Below are 23,136 nucleotides of genomic sequence, written 5' to 3'. Positions count from 1 at the left end.
TTTGTTTGTATTGTCATTTGTTATATAATTCACTTTCATATATAATAAGAACGAAAAACGAATAAAATAATATATCGTATTTATCTTTCTTTTTAATTTATATTTACTAATTTAAGTAGTAAACTAGAGTAATTAGAAATATCATCTTCTTTTAAAAATATGGTTATTTTTTTTATTTACATCCAGAGAAGTTTGACATGTGTGATGACTGATGAGAGATAATTTTTCAAAAATAAGAGAAGGAGAGGAGAGGGAGAGAGAAAGAGAAGAGTTTTGTGTGATTTGTCATGCATGTGTTGCTCATTTTTTTGTTTAAAATATGTGAATAATATTAATCAACTGTACAGTTACAGTAGAAAGAAGTGAACAAGTAGCAAAGAATTATACTTTCACTTTCTAAATAAAATGTATTTAAAACATGTCTTAATTAATTATATTTATGAGAGTAATGCTACAATGCATTGCAATATATAGGTATTTTTGTGCATTGGACCATAAATTACTGGATTCAAAGCTCAAATAACCAATTCAAACCGCTCATCTTGTTCTCCATATTAATATGTGCTTTGAGACCAAATTTTATATTTTTTGAAATATTTTTTACTATTTATTAAGCCACTTTGAAAATCTCTTATCCAACAGTGCCTTTTGATTTTACTGTTACCATTAGATCAGCGATTTTCAAAGTAGCTTAATAAATAGTAACAAATTCCAAAAATGTAAAATTTGGTCTCCAATCACATATTAATATGGATAACAAGATGAACGGTTTGAATCGGTCATTTGGACTTTGAATCGGTGATTTATGGTCCAATGCACAAAAATACCTATACATTGCAATGCATTGTAGCCTTACTCATATTTATGATATTGTATATATAATTTCAAATAAGAAACTAGAGAAAATCAACAACAACAAAAATACTAGAGAGCGAGTGTGTTTTGAAATATAATATTTCATTACATAAAAATAAGAACAAAAGTTAGTTATAGAACATCAATTTTCAACTTAAAATGACCTCGAAAATATCTTAGAAAACAATTGAATTACAAGAATATATATTAATCAAAATATTATTATTTTTGTTAACGTATTAACTGACTATATATAATTGTTCTGATTTAAAAGTCTTGGTGAATCCGATAAAAAAAATTGTTTTTTAACAATGGTGGAAAAGAAATTCGAATTTGTTCCCTACTTTAGCAAAGGTGACAAGAGATTTTTTGACAATTTAAGTCTCGATCATTACACCTGAGTCAGTTTTTAATGCGACGAGTCGGTTGACGGATCACTTGCACAACTCTATAACCGCTGAAATTAATGAAGCTCTTATTTGTTCAAAATATTGGTTTGTTTTGACTTGAATTAATCTTTTTCAATTCATGCCGATACCTTGATTGGAGGAGAATTTGCAGAGAGGTCATTTTCCCAACTAATAAGTATTGGGCTCATATTCTTATCAAAACCCCTTAGCGCTGCTTTGCTACTTCAATCAAGGTAAACAATTTTATTTATCATTTTTGTTTCAAATATAAACACCATTTATTATTTTCTTATTTTTATAAAATAAAGTTGTTCGCTAAATACATACAAGTGTGTTAGTGTGTACACTTTGAGTGCGTATCTTGAATTCTTGATGTATTGAATTGTAAATTAACTAAAATAGATCTGAAATGGTAAACCTGGCCAGTTTAAGCATTTGTCATAATGCAAATTAGAAGTTGTGATCATCTTTCACATTAATGTTTCCGTTTATAATTTAGATATATTAAATTTTTTTTGGTAAGATAATTTATGCATGTTTCATTTCTAAGATTAAGCAAGCACTGAGAAAGAAAATGTTCAAGTTCACATTGAGAATTTTTTTTTTTCCCTCCTCTTTGCAATATTGGTTGTACGTAGTTACAAAATGTTTTGAAATACAAATATTTGTCAAGAATACTGGGAATGTCGTTTGAATGTTGGTAATTGTACACGGAGAGTACTATTTTGAGGTCAATTATTATAAATTGATTGCCGAGAGAAATTTTTCTCGCTATATATTGCTTTTACCCTTTTAGTCTCTCTCTTCTTTAAATGTCTTAATTAATACAAACGTTAGTAAAGGAAAAATTAATAAAGGAAGGTATTTCACTATTTCTTCAAGAAAGACTTGATAAGTTTTCTACTTCATGCGCAATATCTAAATGCAAATCTAACTGTGACCTAAACTTGATGAATTAAATAATTCATGTGCAATATTTAGAACAAAACATTTGCATTTTTATCATGCAAAGCAGTAGAATTATTAAATTCATTGCATATATACTTTATAATTGTGCTCATATAATTAGTTGACACTTATTATAAGCTTCTTTCCTTTAAGCCAAAGAGAATAAAAACAAATGTGCTGAATAAATACCCAATTCTAAATGTTTGAAATGTGAATTCCACACAATAACTAATTTGAGCTAAGTACACTTTCATTTTTCCTATCTCACTTATATCATAACAATGATGAAATTTTTTCAAATATATAAAAAACCAAATACCTATTCGGAACAACAGGAAAAATCATCAAATATTAAAGAGTAGGGTTAAAATGCCCCATTGTTTTTTGCCCCAACCATGCCCCATCTCTATATCTTCGTTTACAAAGTTCAAATAGTCGATCCGAACCGTTCATCTTGTTCTACATATTAAAATGTGCTTAGAGACCAAATTTTATATTTTTTGGAATTTTTTTATTATTTTTTTAGATAAGTACAAAATCACTACATCTGGACCATCCAAAAACGGTGATTTTGTACATATCTAAAAAAATAGTAAAAAAATTTCCAAAAAATATAAAATTTGGTCTCTAAGCACATTTTAATATGTAGAACAAGATGAACGGTTCGGATCGACTATTTGAACTTTGTAAACGAAGATATAGAGATGGGGCATGGTTGGGGCAAAAAACAATGGGGCATTTTAACCCTACTCAATATTAAAATATATATATTAAGAACTTAATGTATAAGCTCGATCAAACCCCTATCTTAATGTTTAGAGATTAATCACTAATAATTTAGCTGACACTTTAATTTACCAGTATCAATTGTTCACAATGATAGAACGCAATTACTGTTTTTTTTAGAAAACAATATCATTTTAATTATTATACGTTATTATCTATATGTTACAAAATTTTATAAGAATTTGGGTCACATCACCCTAATGTCTAAGCTTTCATGTATAAAACTAACAGCTCTTTACCCGTAAGACCTCAGATTAACTAAATAATTTGATTTATTTCCATTTTTTTCCTGTGCGTACAGGTTGAAGAGATTAAGGAGAAAGGAGATACACGAGAAAGGAAATATGAAAGATACGGAAAGGGAGAAAGGAGATATGGGTTTGGAACATATATATACTTTTTTTTATCTCTAAAGGACTTTCTTCATTTAATTTTTGTATTAATGAAGACATTTAAGAGTGGAAGAGAGTGGAAGGGTACAACCGGTATTTAGAGAAAAAAATTCTCTTAGCCCTCAATTTTATAATAATTGACCTGAATATAGCACTCTCCATTGTACATAGGGGGGGAACCAGAAACTTTTAGGGCCTGTTCGGCATTCGGTAATCCCATGGGTTTTGGTTGGATTTTGGAATTTTCCCATTTATTTTCCCAACAGCCGTTCGGCAGGTCCAAAATTTCCTCTCAAACTTCCTACCGTTGTTCCCAATATGATTCTCTGCAGGTTAAAATCACGGGAAAAAAAAAATGAAGTCGGATTGAATTTTTTTTTTCCCCAATCATCTCTCTTATCTACTTTTTTATGCTGGGACCCACCATCTTTTTGCTTTTCTACCTCCCAACACCACGTGTCTCTCTTTTTCTCCTTCTCTTTCTATCAACCTCATCCAAGGAGCTCGTGCATATATAAGGAAAGAGGAAGTTTTTTATTTTCTATAGTGGGACTTAGCTGCTCGGATCCGGTCCCTCTTTATTTTTATTTTGTAATTCATATTTTAAATATGTTTGTTTAATGTTTGTAAGTGTTTCTTTTTTCGTAAATATTTTTAATTTGGGTTTGTTTATAAATATTTATTTTTTTTAAATGTTTTTAATAGTTTTTTTTTTAATATTTTTAATTAAATATTTTAAATATTTGTTTGTTTTCTAATTTTTGTGAATACATAATTTAAATGTTTGTTTTTTCGTAAGTGTTTGTAAAAGTTTATTTTTTGTAAATGTTTTTAATTACATATTTTAAATGTTTGTTTGCTTTTCAATTTTTGTAATTATATATTTTAAATTCTTGTTTGTTTGTTTATAAATGTTTATTTTTTGTAAATATTTTTAAATGTTTTTAATTGTTGTTTTCTTATTGTTTTAATTTATTTATAAATATTTTCTTATTTTATTTGTACCATTCTAGTAATATTTTTATTAGAAATGGTTCATTTTTTTAATATTATTATTTAATCAATTTTATTTAATTTCATTAATATAATTTTTAAAAAAATTATGTTTACCATTGGTTCACATCAATACAAAACAGAACGCTATACTATTAAAAAACAATAATTAAATAAAAAAATCATTTATAACTAAATTAAACTAAACCAATTAAATAAATATACATATTTTAAAATAAATAAAACTTTCCCACAATTAATCCCATGATACAAACGAACACTCATTTTCTCATATTTCCATAATTAATCCCGTGCATTCTGTACCCGTGGGTTCCCACTTTTTCAAAAGTAAATTCCTATTCCCATTCCCATTCCCATTCCCATTCCCATTCCGTAATCCCGTGACATTCGAACACGCCCTTAATAGGGGTGACTGAAAATTAAAATGCACAATTGTGGTGAGTGAAATTTGAACTCAAAACCTCTCAACTACAAAATAAAACTTTAACCACTAGACTACAACTAAACATTTGTTACTTATTAAGGGTGTCTAGACTCTATAGACAGTTAAAAAAAAAAAAGACAAAACCCAATTAAATTCCTATAAGTATAATTAAAATTTAAAATTATAGGAGTGGCTTAGTCTCAGAGAATTCACATCCTCCCTGGTACTGTAATAGGGAATCTTTTACAATTATTGGATCTAGACTGTTCTTTTTAACTTGGCACGAATCTCAAAGTCCAATAATAATGTCCCATGCGCTAGCTCAAATCCCAAAGCGGCTAGGAGTTAATTTTAAATCGTAAAGTGAATGAATCTTTTACAGTAATGGAGATGATACTTGTTCAACTCTTAGATCGGTCACTAATTGTACATCGTTACAAATATTTATCTTTTTGTTTGTTTTTTAATATTTAGAGATTGGATATAGTTTGTTCGTTGAGACGGTAACTTTACCATTCGAATTTGAAATTATTTTTTATAATTCCTTTTATCTGGAACTCTGGACCTGAGATACTAAATTTTCAATACCAGATTAAATTAATCCCTGAACCTTCTCATTTGGAACATAAAATTTATGTATATTACTGAGTAGATGCTTGATTTTCATATCGAATCGTTCAGATTAACTATTTAAACTTGAAAAAAAAAAATTATCCATAGTACATATTTATTCATGAATCAAACCTATGTGCGCTATACATAGCAACATAACCTCACTACTATGGGCTATGGTTGTCAAAAGATTTCTCTCACAAGGAAACTAAAATAAGATAAAAACGTACAAAAAAACATGGATGAGAAAAAATTCTTTGCTGAATATTTCATTTATTCATGAATCAACTTAGGAGTGCAAATTAGGACAGTACAAAATCGCTCAAACTCGTAATTCGCTCGCTAACTGCTCGTTTTAACTCGTTCATTTACAACTCGAGTTAATTCCAACTCGAGTTAGCTGACTCGTTTAATAAATAAGCTGAGTTTGAGTTTAAATGGCTAACCGACTCGTTTTAACTCCTAAGTTGTTGTTTGAATTTTTTATTTTGTTAGTTGTTTTGTTAATTATGTTTGAATTATTTGTATTTAGATAAACTATTACTCAATCATTTGACTTATTTTTGTTTAGATAAACTCTTACTAATATATAACTATAACTAAGAAAATTAACTGATCAAACGAGTTGTGAGTCACCTCGAGTTGGTAATGAGCTGAACTCAAGTTGGCTTTATAACTTGTTATTGGCATCCCAACTCGAGTTGACTCGCTCATTTACTAAATGAACTGAGCATGAGTTGGAGGTAACTCACTCAAACTCAGCTCATTTACACCCTTAGTGCAAATTATGTTGTATTTATATACATAGTCCCTTTTTTGAGTAAAATTACATGGAAATTTAATTGAAAACGAAAATCAGGTAAACAACTTTTTGAATTAATCATCATTAAAGTGGCATAAATTAAGACCAACAAAATGTTGGAAACCAAAGAAGATAATTCATATAAGAGTTACTTGGAATGACACGCGATCTACGAAAGACTGTATTAATCAACAAGGAAATCCTAAGTAAAAAAAAAGATATATTCATTCAACTAATTTGAAACTATGAAGACCTACTCTTTGAATTACCAAGTGTAAGGTCGAGCTCATCTGACACATACTCCTCATGTATTCTCTCCCCTTCCCATGGTTTAACGACCGCATTACTCACTGCATTCATATCATGATTACCCGAAAAGCCAAATGCGAACTCATCTGAGTAATTAACCGGAGAACATGTGCCACTTTGCCCCGGGGTCCACATTCTAGAATTACAACCCGCTACGCTAAATGGGTTCACGGAAACCAGACTAAATGTCGGGGAAACTGGTTCGGAAGGGAGATTGAGACTTGTCAGCCAGTCAGCCCTGGCTCGTGGGGAACCGGGTGTAGGGGAACATAATGGAGGGGTCACCGGTGCGCTGATTGAATTGAATTTGGATAAATTTAGGGGGTTTTGGTTTGTAGTTGTGTGGGTTGGTGTGCCTGGCCGTGTCACATAAGCAGAGGCAACTGGGCTGGGGCTGTAGGAGGCGAGTGGGCTTGGCTGGTACGAGGAAGAACAAGTGCTAGGGGAACGGGATGATATGTGCATTTCGGTTGGATAGTGTACTGGCTTTGATCCCTGCAAAGAATGATTATATTTGTTAAGATAGTTGTGTTTATTTAGAAGAAAAAAATCCTTTTTATTTTTTCCAAAAATAACAAACTCCTATCTTCTTTCTTATTTGTTTGAGTAGCCAAATTCATGTCCCTGCTATTATTTAATATAAATTTTTTTGTTATGAGAATAAGTGGGGATTCCAATCAATTTCATTGAAATCAAAATTTAGACATTACGATATCCAACCAGCTGGTACTGCACCCCTTTGTACAATATCCCAAGTTATTACAAAAGAGGCACTATAATCCTGTCTACAAAAAGCATTTCTACTAAAGCACTATTAGTTCATATAACAAGGTAAATAAAGCGATAGCAAAACTAAGTTTACAACAAAATATTTTGTTAACAACGGTCAACGGTTGCGTCCTCAATTTATCCTCTGCTGATAGACTACAAAACTACAAAGGACTAACTTTAATCAGCTAATGCAGTAATCCTGGCTCCGTTTATTATGGAGTATTGCAGTTCCAATAGAGAGAAATTAACAAATTATTTAATTTTTATTTCCTCATAAATATACTGTTGATTGCATATTAAGCAATAGTTCAGTTCCGATCAATTAGACAGAGTAGAGGCAGCTATGTTCGATCCAAGCCATACAGCTTAATTCGAACGGTCGGATGGCTAGGAACAGTGCATCAGAAGCTGCTACAATGGCAGTTGACTGGTCACAGAAAAAAGCACCTATACTATTTTTTTTTTTTTTTGCTTCACACCTATACTATGGGAGAAAGAAATATACAAGTTGACTGGTCTCTCGTCAAGTCAGTGATAACCGACAGCTGCAGTTTTACTTTCAACCTGACCAGAAAGGTCACGTTAAAATCAAATTACTCTGCACCTGGTCCACCTGGATCAGGTGTAGAGTAATAATCTAAACGACAGTTTGTAGGAAGCAAACTCGTGCACCTTATCTACGCATCAATGGTGGAGCCGTGGGGGTGCAGAACACTGAGCACGAGTGTCCTTTGTCGTTACTCGTGACAATGCACAATGCCACTTTAGTCAGAAAAAAAATTAACTGCAGTACGACCCACGGCGCTGTGACAGGCCAGAACCAGACAGGACCGCGTGGGTTGCGGTCCCAATGAAAAAAGACTGATATACCCCTAGTGCACGCTAATACGCTGATTTCGTCAAGCGCGCACGAGAGCAGACCACTAATCACGGGCAGAAAAATTATTATTAATCTTAGTAGTTGGATTTTACAATTTATTAGTCTATAGAAACCCAGAAACTTTAATAAAATAATAAATCCGTAGCGTGCACTGACCGTCCCAAATACTTAAATTAATCTATTATAGTATTGTACACAGTACACTGTACCAGACTACCTGTTAACGTGAGCGTTTCGCTTAATTAAAGCTTTTTAATAAATAAAATTCTAAGAAAAGTTCAACTCATATGGCGTCGCTTTCGTAAAATGCCAGAAATCAATTTCGATGAAATCCTCGGTTGCTATATCTCAATTCAATTGCAAAAATTCCCTGCTATGCTACTTTATATTTCTTTTTTGCTGTTGCTCTAACTACAGATGAAAAACATGTTTGCGACTAGTTTACTATACCTCTGGCACCAATTCTATAATAATGGCGGGGAACAATCAGATTTGTGAAAAAGAAAAAATGCAGAAGGGACAATTTTAACAGCGGAATTAATACGAGAGAACACACAGTAATTGTATGACGTCCTTGCAAATTAATTTACCAGAAGAACAAAAGTTATCGTATATTTATTTACCTTGCGGTATGTGGTGCCATCTTCTTCGACGATCCAGCCGGCCTCGTGGCAGAGAGCCTTGAGGACCTCGTTGTTGTCGCAGTGCTTCGGCAGGCTGTAGTTGCCGTACATCCTCAGCCCGGTGTAGATTTTCGCGCCGATTGCGCGCCTGCGTCGCTCTCGTCTTTTGTTGTTCTCCCTCTCCCGCCATGTCGGCATCCTCGACCCCGTCGCCATTGATCGAGAGATATAACTGTGCACGTGTTTTTTTGTTTGTGTGTGTGTGTGTGTGGGAGAGAGAGAGAAAGAGAGAGATGAGGAGGGAAGAGGAAATGTTTTGGGGGATGATATATTTGCAGGGGAAATTTGGAAGAAGAAACTACGAAAATGCCACTGCACGAGAAAAAGGGTTGGTTGATTTGGAAAATGGAGTGCTCAGATTTGAAAATGGGTGCTGCGTGAATGGAAACATCAGACTTTGTTGAGCGGACTCGATGCGTTATCTGAGTGAATGGAAACATCAGACTTTCTGACTTTTTGTTGAACCGACTGGATGTCTGGATGCGTTATCTGAATTTTGGTTTGTTTGTTATAGTATATCTTTAAATTAATTATTTTAACTTTGACAAAAATTGATTATTGTATTTCAAAAAGACAAAAATTGATTATGGATTTGACTTCAACGAAAATTATTTAGAAAAAAAAATGAATTCAGAACAGTTTTTTTTCTTTACATCTGCGTAAATTATGAGTAGTGTTTAATTAATTTATTCCAATATTTTAACCACTAAAGTTGCCTTAAAGATCTAATACATAAATTTAGAGTTCCAGGTTTTCCTTATTTTATTTTTAGTCTTACTTGACTGTTTGGCATTGGATTTAATTAAACGAGATTAACTAATCCTAACCACAAATATTTAGTTAGAACAGAAGCGAATTCTTCGAAATTTATGTATACCACTCAAAAATAATAAAATTACATATTTTCTTCTTCAAATTTTATAATTACTCATTTATCATCAAAAAACTCACATATTTTTCCAATAAAATGAAATTAAATATATATTAAATATATCTCAAAACTCAAAATAATTTTGTTTAAGATTCTGAAAACTACTATTAATCAAAAATTAATTAAAACTTTTTTTTTTGAGGAAAAAAATTAATTAAAACTAGAGTCAATCTCCATGTACTCCTCTCTATTCATCGTTTTGTTATATTTTTCAAAGAGACATATTCTTAGTTCTCTCCCGTTTAAGGGTTCTTCCTCGGATACTATCTCCAATAAGTATTATTGGAATTGCATTGAAGAGAGTTGTAACTAATTACAAGGAGAGTTTTTACTAAACATGATATTCATACTAAATATATTTGGGGATGAAATTTTATAATTTTTATAAATTTTTTAACTATTTTTTAAGATAGGTACAAAATCAATGTTTCTGTTCTAATCAAAAACATTAATTTTATACCCATCTAAAAAAATAGTAAAAATGTTTCAAAAACTATAAAATTTCATCTTCACATATATTTTAATATGAATATTATATTGAGTGGTTCGAATCAATAATTTAAACTTTAAAATAAAAATATAAAATATGATAAAATATAAAAAAAAATGCAATATTAGAACCTCTTAAAGAAAATAGTCTCTAGTCTCTAGTCTCTAGTCTACTCTTGACAATTTACATTGCAAGAGATAAGGTCTAGCAACAAGAGTGTGAATAAAGCGGTGCTTATGCAGTGAGATAAGCAAGGCGAACAGAAGCAAAACAAAAAGGAAAAAAATAAAAGCCCCTCTCTGAGGAATCCGTATCACCCCAGGTACCTGAGGTGCAAGTGGTGAATCTGGACCGTACATTCACTTGGCACGAATCTTAAAGAAGACCCCTACATCCTCAACAGCCGCTAAATTGAGTTTAGCATGAATAAAATTAATCTGGGCCGTCCATTTGTTTCAATTGCACCTCAGGTACCGGGGGGGACACGGACTCCTCGCTGAGTTCATCCCATCGTATCGAGTATCAGAATGAAGTAACAGATCAGTCCCAAATGCCTTCTCCTCTTCGTGATGGAAGGGCCAGTGGTCTTCCGTCTGTGTACAATATGTATACCTTATGTTTTTAGTTTGATGTTTGTGTGTTGTTTTGTGCTGTTTTCTGCATCTTCCTCTGTCTTTTTTTTTCTGTTTAGAGGTGACTGTCATAGATTGGTTGATTTAGTTCCAAGTCTGATTTGATTCAGTACCTTCTCAGCTGATGGGTGACTATCCTGGTCCGGTCGATTCAGTTCTCGGTCTGATTTGGATTTAGCGCCTTCTTGGCTGTAATATGCGTACAGAGAAAATCATCACTAGACTTCTATCACTCCAATTAAGCAAGGATGATCAAATTTGCGTCCACAGGATGCATATACTCTTGTGTGTTTTTACTTTTGATTAGTTTTATGTTTTCACAGGCACTCGTTGTCTAATCTTATGTAACAACTACTTTGTAACTTTTTTATAAATATAATTGTCTACAAATTTTTAACCCAAAAAAACCATCAACAAGGGTCGCCGTTAGGGGTGTAAATAGTCGGATACGGATCAGATAGTGGTCTTATCGTATCCGTATCCGTTATAATTTTTTGGATATGGATACGGATACAGATTAGATATCGGACGAATATAGATATTTTTCATAATTAGCTTGTTAGTTATAAAACATATATTATATTATTAAAATATTAGTCGCTAAGCTCAAATCGTTTGTTCCTGGACTCAGGAACAAACGACTCGGTTCTTCAATTTCTGAAGATCAAACGGCCGATCCAAACTGTTAGATATTTAATCTATATTAAAATGTGCTTGGAGACAAAATTTTATATTTTTTGAAATTTTTTTACTATTTATTAAGATGGTTTGAAAGTCGCTGTTTTTTTAAATGAGTTTGGCTAGTATAACATCAGTGTCATTTCAACCTATATAACACCAACTCTAAAACCTATCAAATCGATTTCAAACGGTAAATCCAAACCGTTCAAACCGATCTACTTCATTAGTTGTGCGTTTACATGCAAAGTTTATAACTTTTCGAATTTATTTAATATTGAGTCAAGCGGTCAAATATGTGAGTTTTTAAGTTAATTTTAATACATTAATTTTTCAATATTCTTTCCGCTTGATTTGATACTAAAATAACTCGAAAATATAAAAATTTTGTATGTAAACGCATCACACATAATGTAAATTGGTTTGAACGGTTTGGATTAGTCGTTCGAAGTCGATTTGATAAATTTTAGAGTTGGTGTTATATAGGTTGAAATGACATTGATATTATACTAGACAAACTGTGTGTGTGTGTGTGTGTATATATATATGCAATTTTGATAAATTATTGGTACAATATGCAATTTAATAAAACAATTTAAGAAGATATGGCACATATATTTGTTGTGGTTTAAAAATGTAAACGATTGGATATAGATAGTTAAAAGTCTTACCGTATCTTTATCCATAATAATTTTACGAATACAGATACGAATGAAAATAGTCTCAAAATACGGATACGAATTGAATAATTTAGGTAATAATATCCGATCCGTTTACACCGTCGCCGTCAACACACGCACGTGTAAGGCGTGTGAAGTGGGCCCCACTAAAATCCTAAAATTTCGAACTTTGTATTTATCTCGGAAGGGGACAGTTTACAAGGTTAGTTGGTTACAGCAATCGATCGGACACCACCACCATGAAATGCATTAATTAACCAGTTTGGACCATTATAAATGTGGAGCTGAAATCCAATGCCATTATGCCCATGCATGGACAATTATATTTTTTTATTGAAGTTCGTGCATTACAAATTGAGATTCGCATCGAAACACCCTGTAAAATTCACATTCTTGTGGGCCACATAGCACGAGCTCGCTCAAATGTGCACATGATAAATGTAAATATATCCAATCAAATAAAAGAAGATATAAATGTAAATGTAATGAGACTATTTAAAAAGAGGGGTGCTAAAAATTCAGGAATTCGGATCCTCTGATACCTGAGTGCGTATTCGGAGTGATGTAGGGGTCAGTATTATGTGTGCTTTGAGATTCGTGCAGAGTGTATTTAAACGGTTGGGATTTTCCATAAGAGTCACGCAAAGTTTGAGATATCTCAGAGGATACGAATTCCTAATACCTGAGGTGCAATAAATAAATTCAGACCATTTTTTTACTTCATAATATGAATCTCAAAGCAGACCCTTGCAATTTCTATATGTACTGAATTGAATTTGGTCCGATTAGGATTAATCTGAGCTGTCTATCCGTATAAATTGCACTCAGGTACTTAGGGAATACAGATTCCTTATTCAAATCGTCAATTTGATTTACTATGAGTTGATATAGTTGAGTTATAAATTTTCTAATCAGTAATTAGTAAATTAATTAAAAATTATTCAATCTGAAATTTATATTACATGGTCGGATTTTACGAGTTTGATGAGGCTTATTTAAAATACTTGTTTATTATATAGATAAAAATACAACATGTTTTCTCTAACAATGAATATGAACAAAAATTTATGAAAAAACAATATTAACAACATATTATATTATTTTTATAACGATATTGCTGTTACAGTTATTTATGAACAATTTTTCTTAAAATGCATAATAATTGTATTTTACTCAATGTTTTATAAAACTCGGAATCAATTTTCAGATTATAAAATCGAATTCATATCGAACCAACTAAACTATGCATACGGGTTTTTCTTTTTAGTTGAGTCGGTAAGATCGAACGGATTAATCGGATTAGACTTACAAATAACTATGGAGGTTTACATGTCTCTGACTCATCTGACAATACATATTATCATTTTGTTCTGTAAAATCAATTTTATTTGTTTTAAGTATGAATTTAGTCAGGTTAGAAACAATAAGAGGTATGCGGGTCAGACCCCATTCATTTTCTATTTTTATGTGTTCATATATAAGTTTGTATATAATTTAGAGTAAAACTAGTATAAAATTGATCTTCAACCGCATTACAAAAATTTTACATGATTGACTCTAAAATTCAATCGCCACACTTTTTGGACTATGCTCTGAATTTAGCAGTGAAACCACGTTAATGAGTGGGATCAGTTGATTAACCCTACTCAGTTTACGAGAAAAAGAGAGTTGAAATTGCAAATATTTATTTAAAACTCTACACTATATTCTTCTAAATAGCACATGGCGACGCATATATATGATATATCTATGATCTATCTATCAGCATAAGAGTCAGAGATGGCAGATCTCAGCAAGTAAAATACTTGTCATTAAAATAATTTTCAATTTCTCAATCCAAGATTTCTTAAGCATAGTCCTTGCATTGTGTGAGTCATGAGTCATGACTAGTTGGTCTTACCCACTCCCCCAAATAAAAAAGATCGAAAAATATATTTATTACCGACACGTAATAAAAAAATCTAATACATAGACATAGCTATGACCACATTAAGGGCCAGCTGAGCGACCTTATTTGTCATTATTACGTTTGAAATTAAAGAACAGTATATTATTTTTATTTGAAACTTGATTCTGATTAAATTGTTTTATCACTATTTTCGGATGGTTCAGGATCTATAGATCAGATGATCTTAAATAACTAGTTAAAAATTTGTAGAAAAAAATAAAATTTAGTTTTCAATTCTACTTTTCTATAAAAATATTATGTTGAATAGTTCAAATTATGAATTTTAAAAATAAAGATATTAATTTATAATGCAAACTTCTTTCAAAAAATTTATAATACAGACTTATGTGCGTATTGTAAAGTACCACATATAATAATGAGTTAGGCTAATATGACATTGGTGTTATTTGAAACTAAATAACACCAAATCTTAAACCCTTAGATCTGCTTTAAGATTCGTACAAAATAAAGTGCTTGAACAGTAAAAGCGAATATTACGAATCTTAAAGCAGATCTAAGGATTTAAGATTTGGTGTTATTTAGTTTCAAATAACACCAATGTCATATTAGCCTAACTCTATAATAACCTCAATTTATACATGATCCCTCGTAATTCTGATATTTATTGACTTGTTCCATCTAAAATTACACAAGACAATTTAAACAGCATGACAAACAATGATTTCAGGGTAAACGACTACCAATAAAGCTCAATTATCAATGATTTCGGGGTACGACTTGAAACTACATGAAGATCTAGCTTGTACGATTAGCTAAGCATATCTTCAACAAAATCTTTGAATCTTTATGTTATTCATACAATAAGAGCAAGGAAGATCTCATTACTTGATAATAACAAACAGGGCCGGTCCTGAAGATTTCGAGGCTTGGAACGAGAGAAAAAATTGTGGTCTTAATATAAATATTTTTTTTTTATTGATATATCAATAGATCATACAAAATATAAGGGACATAAAGCCAATACCCTTCAAAATAAAACACATACAACGAGTCAATGATTAACATACCCACATCATGTTTCTTGCTACTTGTTTTTTGCTCCTTACTCCTTGCTTATTGATAAACCAATTCTAAGACCTTCCTTGTATTTTGTACCTACACAAAAAGCACGTATAAACCACATCTTATCTGAAATGACTCCTCCTTGCATTTTTAGAAGCAAAATCATCAATTATATGTTCAACATCAATAGTTTTCAACATATTTTTTTCAACACTTAATATTGTTAATCCATTCAACCTATCTTGAGTCATAGTTGTTCGTAAATAAGATTTTATCAACTTTAATTTTGAAAAACTCCTTTCTGCAGATGCCACAGTAATAGGTACAGTTAGTAAAACTCTATAAGCAACCAAAACATCTTTTTCTATTTCTTTTTTCGCTACCTAATGCATATTTTCTAGGAAACATTATTTTAAACTAAAAGATAAAACAAAGTAATAGAACGATAAAACCCAGGCAATGAGGTAGAGCAGTCCAATATAGAGGCCGTGCTGTTGCCGCGCTCACTGACAATTTTCTAGGTTTCTGGAATCACGTTGGATGTCATCGTTGATTGTTGAACAATAGTGTTGATTGTTTCTTGGTATAACCTCAATTAATTTCTTGGCATATATGCTTTCGTATAATTTAGTGAGCAATATTGTTGAAAAATATATTGAAAGTTTCAAAATAAAGAAACTTTGACCAACAGTGAAATGAAAAAACAAAAAAAAGGAATGATTGAATCACGGATATCAATCAGATTTTAATACAACCATTCACGGATATCAATCAGAGATTTTAATAGCAACGTATCACGGATATAATTGATCTTCTGTTTTGCAATTTTAATACATACAATTTTTTTTTTCGGGGCCCTTTTGGAGTTTGGGGCCCAGGGTCATTGCCCTGGGTCAGGGCCGGCATTGATAACAAATAACCCAACCTCTCAGATAACCGAAAATTATGAGAAGGGTTCAAATGCACCCAAATTTTTGTGCATCCAAATGCACTCTATCTTTCAAATCTTTTTTCTCCGTTTTCAAAGTCTGAATAGTCAATCCGAACTGTTAGATGCGATCTATATATTAAGATGTGCTTGGAGACGAAATTTTACATTTTTTGAAATTTTTTTACTATTTATTAAGCCACTTTGAAAAATCGCTGATCCAATGGTCTAGAAAATGTAAAATCAGCGATTTTCAAAGTGGCTTAATAAATAGTAAAAAAATTCCAAAAAATATAAAATTTGGTCTCCAAGCACATCTTAATATATAGATCGCATCTAACGGTTCAGATTGACTATTCAAACTTTGAAATTGGAGAAAAAGAATAAGGTGCATTTGAGTGCACAAAAATTTGGGTGCATTTGAACCCTCCTCTCTTTTTAGTTACCATCTTAATAAATTCAAATTAAACCACCACTACTTATATCTCCAAATTTCAATTCTTAACATTCATGCATAAAAAAAAAATAGTACGCCAACTGAGAATGCACATCACATTTTGTTTTGAGGTTTTTTTTTCGGTCCACACCCTCATTTGCAATATTTTTTTTTAGTTATGTTATGTTTTATATAGTTTGTAGCATAAAACGTAGATTAGATTGTGTGTATAACTTGTAGTAATTTGTGCACAAACTTAGTACACAACCTTTCTCAGATTGTGCATATAATTTGTTGTAGTGTTTTTTAGTTCAAATTTTGTACAAAATATATTTTTTAAACAAGTGCGTTTTAATTTCTACAATTTCACTGTCAAATTTGATGTGTACATATAATTCTAAACAACACATAACAAAATAAAATAGAACAGATAAAAAATTTAGTCCAAAAATTTCAAACATAACTAAATTGCGCTAATTTTTTAAAAATAAAAAATCAAGAAAAATAAAAAATAATTAATTTGGTGCGCTTCCCCAACTGGCATACCGAAAAATTTGGTACGCGCCTCCAGAGTGCGTGGGTGGTAAGATTTGAAATCTGAATTTTTCGATAGTGTTTCTTTAATTTCGAATTATTGAGATGATAACTAAAAAAATTTCGGCTCATATAATAGTATAATCTATGACTAATCTATACCTTTTTTAATTGTTGATACAATATCTCTTATAATATTCTTTCTAACCTATTTAGTCTGATTTCCAACGGACCACTCCTGATTCATTTCAATGGAACCCATTTCGACATAAACGGTACATATAACAATATCTTCCAAGTATTTTTCACACGGACACACCAAATATAAATATAATTGTGCCTTTAATAAATTAAATTAAAGTATCTAGAACCTGCCCCAACGCAAGTAACCAATGTGAACAAATTACAAAACATCCTTTTCAATCAAGTTGTATAAATAAAATAAAATAAAGAAAAAAAAATTCAGCTACTATTCAAAAAAGTAACTACCTAATGACTTACATATATGAATTGAAAATGACATGTACTTCTAATTCCAACCATCCACTTGTATCACGTCATTTTGGAAACACAACACAAATTTTGTTACACGTAAAGTGGAAAATCAATCCTCGCACGTGCGTCTTTCAAGTTAGAATTTTTAACCCAACTCCAATTGAATTTTTTTTTATCTTTATTTTAAGTTTTCTTTTTCTGAACAAAAATTATGGTCGATCTCTGAAATCTAGCTAATTGGGCTAGATCTGAAACTTTTACCCACTAATGAATTAAAACACTAATCTTGAATTAAAACACTAATTTTATATTGACACAACATCATCAAAATATTTTACTATATAGACAATTTTACCCTTCATTAAGTGTTTCCTTTAAAAATCAATTCTCTCTCATATATTAGCACATAATTATTTTTCCTTAAAAGTTATGTTTTATAAAGTATGTTACTTTATAAAAAAAAATATGTTTTTTATCATATATTATTTTAAAATATCTTCCTTAAAAGTTACAATAAAATATGTTTATAAACTTTATGCTATCATATAATAAGTATTCATTATTTATTTTAATCAAATGTTTAAGATTTTTTGAGAAAATTACAACAGTGAATTGATTTTATTATATTATTAAAATTTATCAACATTGTATATATCAATTTATTTTATACGACTTCACAAAAAAAAAATTTAAAAATCTACTATAAAAAAATTATCTATTAACATTTTATCTTCTTCTTTTTACACAATAACACTAAAAAAATCAACATTATTATATATATAAAAAATAACATTATTATATATATAAAAAATAACATTATTATATATATAAAAAATAACATTATTATATATATAAAAAACATATTGAATGCAAATTATCATGAATAATTTGACATTCAACTTATAATTAAAATATTAAATTAAAAGTACAACAAAAGACTACAAACTAACAAATTTATTTGGTCGCAATCTGCAAATTGTTAGCATACATAGCCTTTAGCACCATATAAATTACGAACAACAAGAAGTATATCATCACGATTTTCAAACTTCATATTAAGAAGTTGATTGCTTTCATTTGCATAATTGCATAATTCAAAACTTGATTTTCAAGGTTTTCTTCTGATAAGTTAGGAGATTGATAGATCTATTCAATTAACAAATATAAATTAATTACAAAACATCAATAAAAAAAATTGCTAACAATTTTAATTAAAATATACTAATAGATTATAAGTATCAAAATAAAGAAGAAGAAAATATAAAAAATTAAAAAAAATAATTGAGTTGGAATATATCATATATTAAAGCAAGTCTATCTTAATATATAAAAAATAAATTTACAAAAAAAGTTAAATACGTACCACGAGTCATGAGAAAAAAAAAATATCAACAAATTTATGTAGCTTTTGATTTTACATGAATGCAAAATATAAAAAAAAAAGAAAAAAAATCTAGTAATTATGGAAACCAAATAATTTAATGATCACTATATTAATTATATTATGAAAAAATGGTAGTTAGAGAAACATTTAATAAGGGTTAAAATTGCGGCGATTTTTATTAATATCCCTAAAACAAATCAAAATTTTAAAAATGCCCCTGCTCCCAATTTTTTTTAAAAAATGCCCTGACCGCCTGGGCTTCGGGCGGCCCAAAAAAGCCTGTGAGGCGCCACCCCCTGGGGCGGCCCAAAGCACAAGTGAGGCGCCACACAGCAGGGCGCCTCATGGGTGTGTGTGTTTCTTTTTTTTTTTTTTTTTTTTTTTTATAGAGAAATGTTAGTATTTTGATTTGAATAATTTTGTGAAGAAAAACGGATTAAAATTCATAATAAATCCAGGAATTTAAAATTCAAATACATTACTAAATAATACAGTACCGTCGAGTCCATAGAATAAGGTAACATAAAATTCATACAGCAACAACCAGTTCAAATATCAATTATACAAACCGTTACAGTTAAAACATAAAATACTACAACAACATACAATTAGGGTCTAAGCCTTACGAGACGAGGAGCTTGCTCCCTTTTTTTCCTCAGCCCGACGGACGCACGCAGGACACTCCCACGTAGTGAGACGAGCGTCGTTCAGCAGATCTGCATGCGGGTCCATGCAATTGGGATGAACAGCTTTGCCACATTTATAACAGAAGAACATATCCACCATATCTCCGTTCAGCTCACATAAGCAGCACTGTCCCCATCCAGGTGGAGGGACCCTGTCCACCCAGCCTTCCATCAGCATTTTTCTAATTGATGGATCAAGAGTGCTCAGAAATTCTTCATTATTTTTGGGTGAAAACAATCTTTCCAAATTCCTCATCGCGTAGGCTTCAGCCGTCCAAAAATTATTAATGAGTGCTCTTTTTGCTTCGCGTCGGTTTTAGTTCTTCCTCTATTTTTTCCAACTTTGGGTGCCATTATAACTAGGGTTTCAAGTGACAGCAATTGATTAGGAAGGCTAATTATGTGCGTAATTAAATACTAAGTTAATTTAAAGAGTGTAATAGTACCTCCTGACCGCCTCAATGTCATCAGTATCAACATCTATCTGATTATGGAAGAAGTGAGACCGGAGTGCCTTTAGAGAAATGCAGTACCCGGAATAACGAAACTCCTCCTCCTCCCCCTTCTTCTTCTTATATTTCTTCTGCAGAGTCTTCGGATCACACCCTAACAACTCCGGTATCATCCTCTGCAGCTCTGGATGGTCTGAGATGCCGCCTATGGGGTCGCCATCGATACGTAAACCCCATAAGGCGCTCACATCACCAAGGGTGACTGTCATCTCCCCGACCGGGAGATGAAATGTATGAGTCTCAGGTCGCCATCTCTCCGCTAGACCCTGCATCAGAGACACATCGATCATACTCTGCGGCATGGTGGCAAGCTGATACAAGCCGAGGTTCAAGATGTATCGCTGCATTTCTTTATGGGGGACGTACGGAATCTCAGACCTGCGGTGCCTCACCGTAAGCATGACATCGTCCTGTATTTATTATCAATTTGTCAGACTCAAATCGTGCATTTTTTTTAATAACTCAACAGAATGTCATTTTTTAAAGTATAAAATTCACGTACCTCAAGAGATGCCAATGAGACGCGGTGCTTAACATGATGGGTCCATAGAAGAGGACTAAATGTGTCAGGATCATGCACACCATCTGGAAAATCGGCCTGAGACGACGGATCCGCTCCAGTCGGATCCTCAAAACCCCTGCCAGTCGTATCATCATACGACGACGGGCCCTCTCCAGTCGGATCCACCGAGGACGTGCCAGCTCCACTCGGATCCACAGGATCTGCACCCTCTGCAGGCTCAGCTCGTACTCCCCACCGTCTAACTCTAGGCATTCTACATTTGCCAAAAAATATTAATCAAAACATACAATTTATATAAATTTTTTTTAATAAGAAGCATATACAATTCTGGGTTTACTTTTTTAATAAGAATTGCATGTATATAATCCAAAAATAATTGTATGTAAATAAATTGCATTTATATGATGTTAAAAAATATACAATTAATTTTGTTGCATGCATATGCATTTGCATGTATATACAATTAATTTACACTTTGCATGTAAGTAAATTGCATGCATACGCATTTTTTTTTTACAAAAATTAATTTTGTTGAAAATAAATAAACTTTACAAAAAAAAATGCATATACAATTCTGGGTTTATTTTTTGGGTGTATATGCAATTTGTTTACAAAATTAATTTTGCATGTACATGCATTTTTTTTTGGTAAACAAATGCATGCAATTTACTTACAATAAAAAAAATGAGATATAGATGCAATTTACTTACAATAAAAAAATATATATATCATTTTTAAACAAATATTGATATACTTCAAAATAATTAGTTTTACTTCAAATCTTTTATATTCATATATACATGTTTTTTATAAACTATCACAAAAATAATTTTCAAAAAATAAATATGCATATTTTTAAATCATAAACCCTAAATTGAAGTGTAAACCCTAAATTTGTAAGTAATTCACAATTGACAACCATAAACCCTAAATTTAACTATAAACCCTAAATTTAAAAAAAAATTCACAATTCACAACTACAAACCCTAAATTCAACCATATGTCATTCAAGCAATTTTACCATAAATCATAATCCTAAATTCGAGCAATTGCACCAATTCAAGCAATTCAAGCATCCAATTCAACCAATTCAAGCAATTCAAGCATCCAATTCAAGCAATCAAGCAATTCAACCATCTAATTCAAGCAATCAAGCAATTCAATCATCTAATTCAACCATCCAATCGAACCAATTCGACCAATTCAATCAATTCAACTAATTACTAATATTTCACCCTAAACATCGAATCAAACAAAACCGAATCACATTACATCATTTAATCACATTTAACCGAAACCCTAAACCCTAATCAAATCGAAAAAAAGAAAACTCACTTGTTCGATCGAGAGAGAAGCGAATCGAGGCGCGAGGCAGAGAGGGGTCGGCTCGGAACGGCTTCTTTCTTCTTCTTTCTTCTCTTTTTTTCTCTTTTTTTCCTCTTTTTTTGGCAGAAACAATGGGGGAGAGAGAGGAGGGGCGGCTCAGATGGGGGGGTTATAGATGGGCAGTGGGGCGCCAGATGGGGGGGGCGCCTCACTTGGCTTATGGGGCGCCAGATGGGGGGGCGCCTCACTGGTGTTGTGGGCCGCCATTTGGGCCGGCGCCTCACAGGCTTTTTTGGGCCGCCCGAAGCCCAGGCGGTCAGGGCATTTTTAAAAAAAAATTGGGAGCAGGGACATTTTTAAAATTTTGATTTGTTTTAGGGATATTAATAAAAATAGCCGTTAAAATTGTCCATACATTAAATTTTTATAGAATTATTGTGTTAATATAAACGTGTGTACTGTCGATATGCCTACCCGACATAAACGGTAGATATAACAATATCTTCCAAGTATTTTTCACACGGACAAACCAAATATAAATATAATTGTGCCTTTAATAAATTAAATTAAAGTATCTAGAACCTGCCCCAACGCAAGTAACCAATGTGAACAAATTACAAAACATCCTTTTCAATCAAGTTGTATAAATAAAATAAAATAAAGAAAAAAAAAATTCAGCTACTATTCAAAAAAGTAACTATCTAATGACTTACATATATATGAATTGAAAATGACATGTACTTCTAATTCCAACCATCCACTTGTATCACGTCATTTTGGAAACACAACACAAATTTTGTTACACGTAAAGTGGAAAATCAATCCTCGCACGTGCGTCTTTCAAGTTAGAATTTTTAACGCAGCTCCAATTGAATTTTTTTTTATCTTTATTTTAAGTTTTCTTTTTTCTGAACAAAAATTATGGTCGATCTCTGAAATCTAGCTAATTGGGCTAGATCTGAAACTTTTACCCACTAATGAATTGAAAATGGACCATTTTAAGTATCAGTTTTGAATTAAAACACTATTTTTGTTAGAGCCCAT

The 23,136-nt window shown here is 31.6% G+C and overlaps 1 protein-coding gene across 1 annotated transcript; it reads right to left on the bottom strand.

Moving 5' to 3' along the window:
• Positions 1-6,296: 6,296 nt before the first annotated feature.
• Positions 6,297-9,258, bottom strand: LOC144547005 (BES1/BZR1 homolog protein 3-like). Its single transcript, XM_078295605.1, has 2 exons — positions 8,827-9,258; positions 6,297-7,047 (listed from the first exon to the last, which is right to left on the bottom strand). Exons 1-2 carry the CDS (start codon positions 9,040-9,042, stop codon positions 6,487-6,489), a joined length of 777 nt encoding a protein of 258 aa, XP_078151731.1. The 5' UTR covers positions 9,043-9,258; the 3' UTR covers positions 6,297-6,486.
• Positions 9,259-23,136: the final 13,878 nt, after the last annotated feature.

Source organism: Carex rostrata, chromosome 30 (assembly GCF_964058835.1).
Source record: "Carex rostrata chromosome 30, lpCarRost1.2, whole genome shotgun sequence".
Classification (NCBI taxonomy): Eukaryota; Viridiplantae; Streptophyta; class Magnoliopsida; order Poales; family Cyperaceae; genus Carex; species Carex rostrata.
Note: the sequence above shows the minus strand (reverse complement) of the source record. Positions and strands in the feature narration are given on the sequence as shown.

Coding starts and splice junctions, on each gene's coding strand:
- LOC144547005 (XM_078295605.1), bottom strand. CDS start 9,042: ATGGCGACGGGGTCGAGGATGCCGACATGGCGGGAGAGGGAGAACAAC. Junction 7,048..8,826: donor ATGGCACCACATACCGCAAG/GTAAATAAATAT, acceptor CATTCTTTGCAG/GGATCAAAGCCAGTACACTA.